Genomic DNA, 2,424 nt, shown 5'->3' with positions numbered 1-2,424 from the left:
ATATATATATATATATATATATATATATATATATATATATTATATATATATATATATATATATATATATGGAAAAATCCAAAAGGGTTAGTGTTTTTACAATCGAGCAGACGATACATCCTCTGCATTTATTCTCCACGACTGAACTACAACGACATCTTCCCAGATTCACCACCACTGGACAACAAACTACGATATTCTTACTATTTGCTAAATATATTTTCCGTAACATATTCCCAATTCAACGACCTACCGACGAATCGACAGTAAAATTATTATCGAAGGCAACGACAAGGAGTTTGTTAGTTGATCATATTGCTTGCTTTTGTGTAACTCTTTATCACTACTTACCAATTTATCGTGTGATATATGTATACTTTTTATACATTTCTTTGCTCTTAATCAGTAATATTGTGCAAGAACAATATTACATCCCGAATAAATCTATATCGCTAGAAACGAGTTCAACAGATTAGCTTTCCCGACAGTGTCTTCCTATAATAAATACCTTATAAATTATTCAGTAAATTCATGGCGATCAAATGTGGAAAAAAGCCATCATACATCACTCTCACAGTTAAAATAGTAGACAACGAAGGATGACAAAAATCTCAATCTCATGATCATCTTTTTCAATGTAAAATTAATCCTCGAGAAATGGAACTTGCGCAATATTTCCTCCATTGATTGTTTCCGATTCAAATTAAAAAAACTACAAAGCATGAGGGTAAATTGCTTCATCGTTGCATATGAATTGTGCTATAAATGCAACCTTTATTAAGTTAGAACTGACTAATTTTTATTGGTGCTTTGTGAAGATCAAAAGTCAACAAATTCGATATCGGTTGGTAAACAAATTTGATACCAGGATGATAGTTTCACACCAACCAATATAAAACCATAACTAAATTGCTATGGATTGCATCCGTAGAACTCATCATGCCCGATGCAAATTATTTGCTTTTATTTGACACAAGCTATGTTTCATAAGATTTTCTTTTCATCGTGATTCATTTCCTGATTGACGCGTAACTTGTTGGGACATGCTTGTTTCTCTTTTCTGATTCCGATTTTCTTAATTTACTCGTCAAATAATTGAGATTTCGCTTCTATTTCTAAGCAAGAGTAATTCTTTATGAAACTTTCATTATTTACCGTGGAAAATCGATATTTTAAACTATTTTGGTTATAGTTAATAAATAGTTTCTGCAGAAGATTAATCTGCCTATTAATCTGGAAGCAACAAATTTTGATAAGTTTCTGCACCGAAGTCACGGAGTTTATTCTAATTATTAATAAGCCACTCTGGAAATGAAAGAGGGCCAAATGTATGTGCAATTTATTGAAAAAAAAAAATCTACCTGAGGTAACACTGTGCATTTCATCAAAACAACTAATGCTGGCTTTTGCTACTGATAAATTTACAGCGATTTCTTCATAATTGTTAGAAACATATGGCTGAAAAGCTCTTAGCCTCTTTTCACTTCCGCCTATCCATCTTTTCCAGTTACATGCGCTCTTTAGATCTCCTATAAGATACACTATGATACAACAGTCAGTGTTATCGAGCCATTTGTAATTAAATGCCATCGATAAATTGCATTACTCCTTTGTGTGTCGAAATAATAATCCTTCCTCCATTACAGAAAACAAATTGTTGGAAGTTTTCCCGTGAAAATTTCCTTTGAAAGCTATTTGTATTCGGGTCATATTGCATTTTACTAATGAATTTTTTCTATATTTTAGGCGTATTGTAAGAGTTCTGCAATCCAAAATATCTGTTAGATTTTGTAGGTCTTTTTTTAGTCTAGTTCTTGCAATTTCACAATTTAATGCTATAGTTCCGCTCATTCTCACTTTCATATTTCAAACTAAAAAAAAAAACAACGGTCGGGAAAACCAATGTTGCCGAACATATCATTTCATAGAGAAGGGTTTGAAGGTCCTCTTAACTGGCTTTGCATGCCGTTGCAAAATACAATTTCATAACTCGAGTTAAGCTTGCATCTTACATTTTCAGCCAACTACATCGAATTCTTGCATGCAAACGTTATTCTCGCAGCTTCCTGGTTATATCCACAACAATGCAAGTTTCATTTTTGCGCAGTTTCGCCATCGCCAGCTCAACGGCAACAAAAGATCCCGTCCTAAAATATTATGCCTTTCCTTTAATTAATGTTGACATCCTAGCTTTTTGTATAGCATATTAAAAATTTTTGAAACATTCATAATGTGATTTAAAAATTCAGCAAAACCTTCCAATGCCAGCGCTGCAATGAACGATTATTGGTTTTCTTCCGTAATATTTGTGCAACATGCTGTAAATTTCGCGACATGTGGAGGTTGAATCAGGAACGGAGTGATCTGGCCATCCTGCGTAAGCAATGTGAACTAGCTATAAAAATTAATTTATAAAAAAGCTTTT

At 32.9% G+C, this 2,424-nt stretch overlaps 1 protein-coding gene across 1 annotated transcript; it reads right to left on the bottom strand.

The window, feature by feature from the left end:
* Positions 1 to 2,049: 2,049 nt before the first annotated feature.
* Positions 2,050 to 2,316, bottom strand: LOAG_14638 (hypothetical protein; the record flags this gene model as incomplete). Its single annotated transcript, XM_003150132.1, has 2 exons — positions 2,050 to 2,146; positions 2,255 to 2,316. 2 exons carry the CDS (start codon positions 2,314 to 2,316, stop codon positions 2,050 to 2,052), a joined length of 159 nt encoding a protein of 52 aa, XP_003150180.1.
* Positions 2,317 to 2,424: the final 108 nt, after the last annotated feature.

Source organism: Loa loa (assembly GCF_000183805.2).
Source record: "Loa loa unplaced genomic scaffold supercont3.33, whole genome shotgun sequence".
Classification (NCBI taxonomy): Eukaryota; Metazoa; Nematoda; class Chromadorea; order Rhabditida; family Onchocercidae; genus Loa; species Loa loa.
The sequence above is the reverse complement of the archived record's forward strand: the minus strand, read 5'-3'. Positions and strand labels throughout refer to the sequence as shown.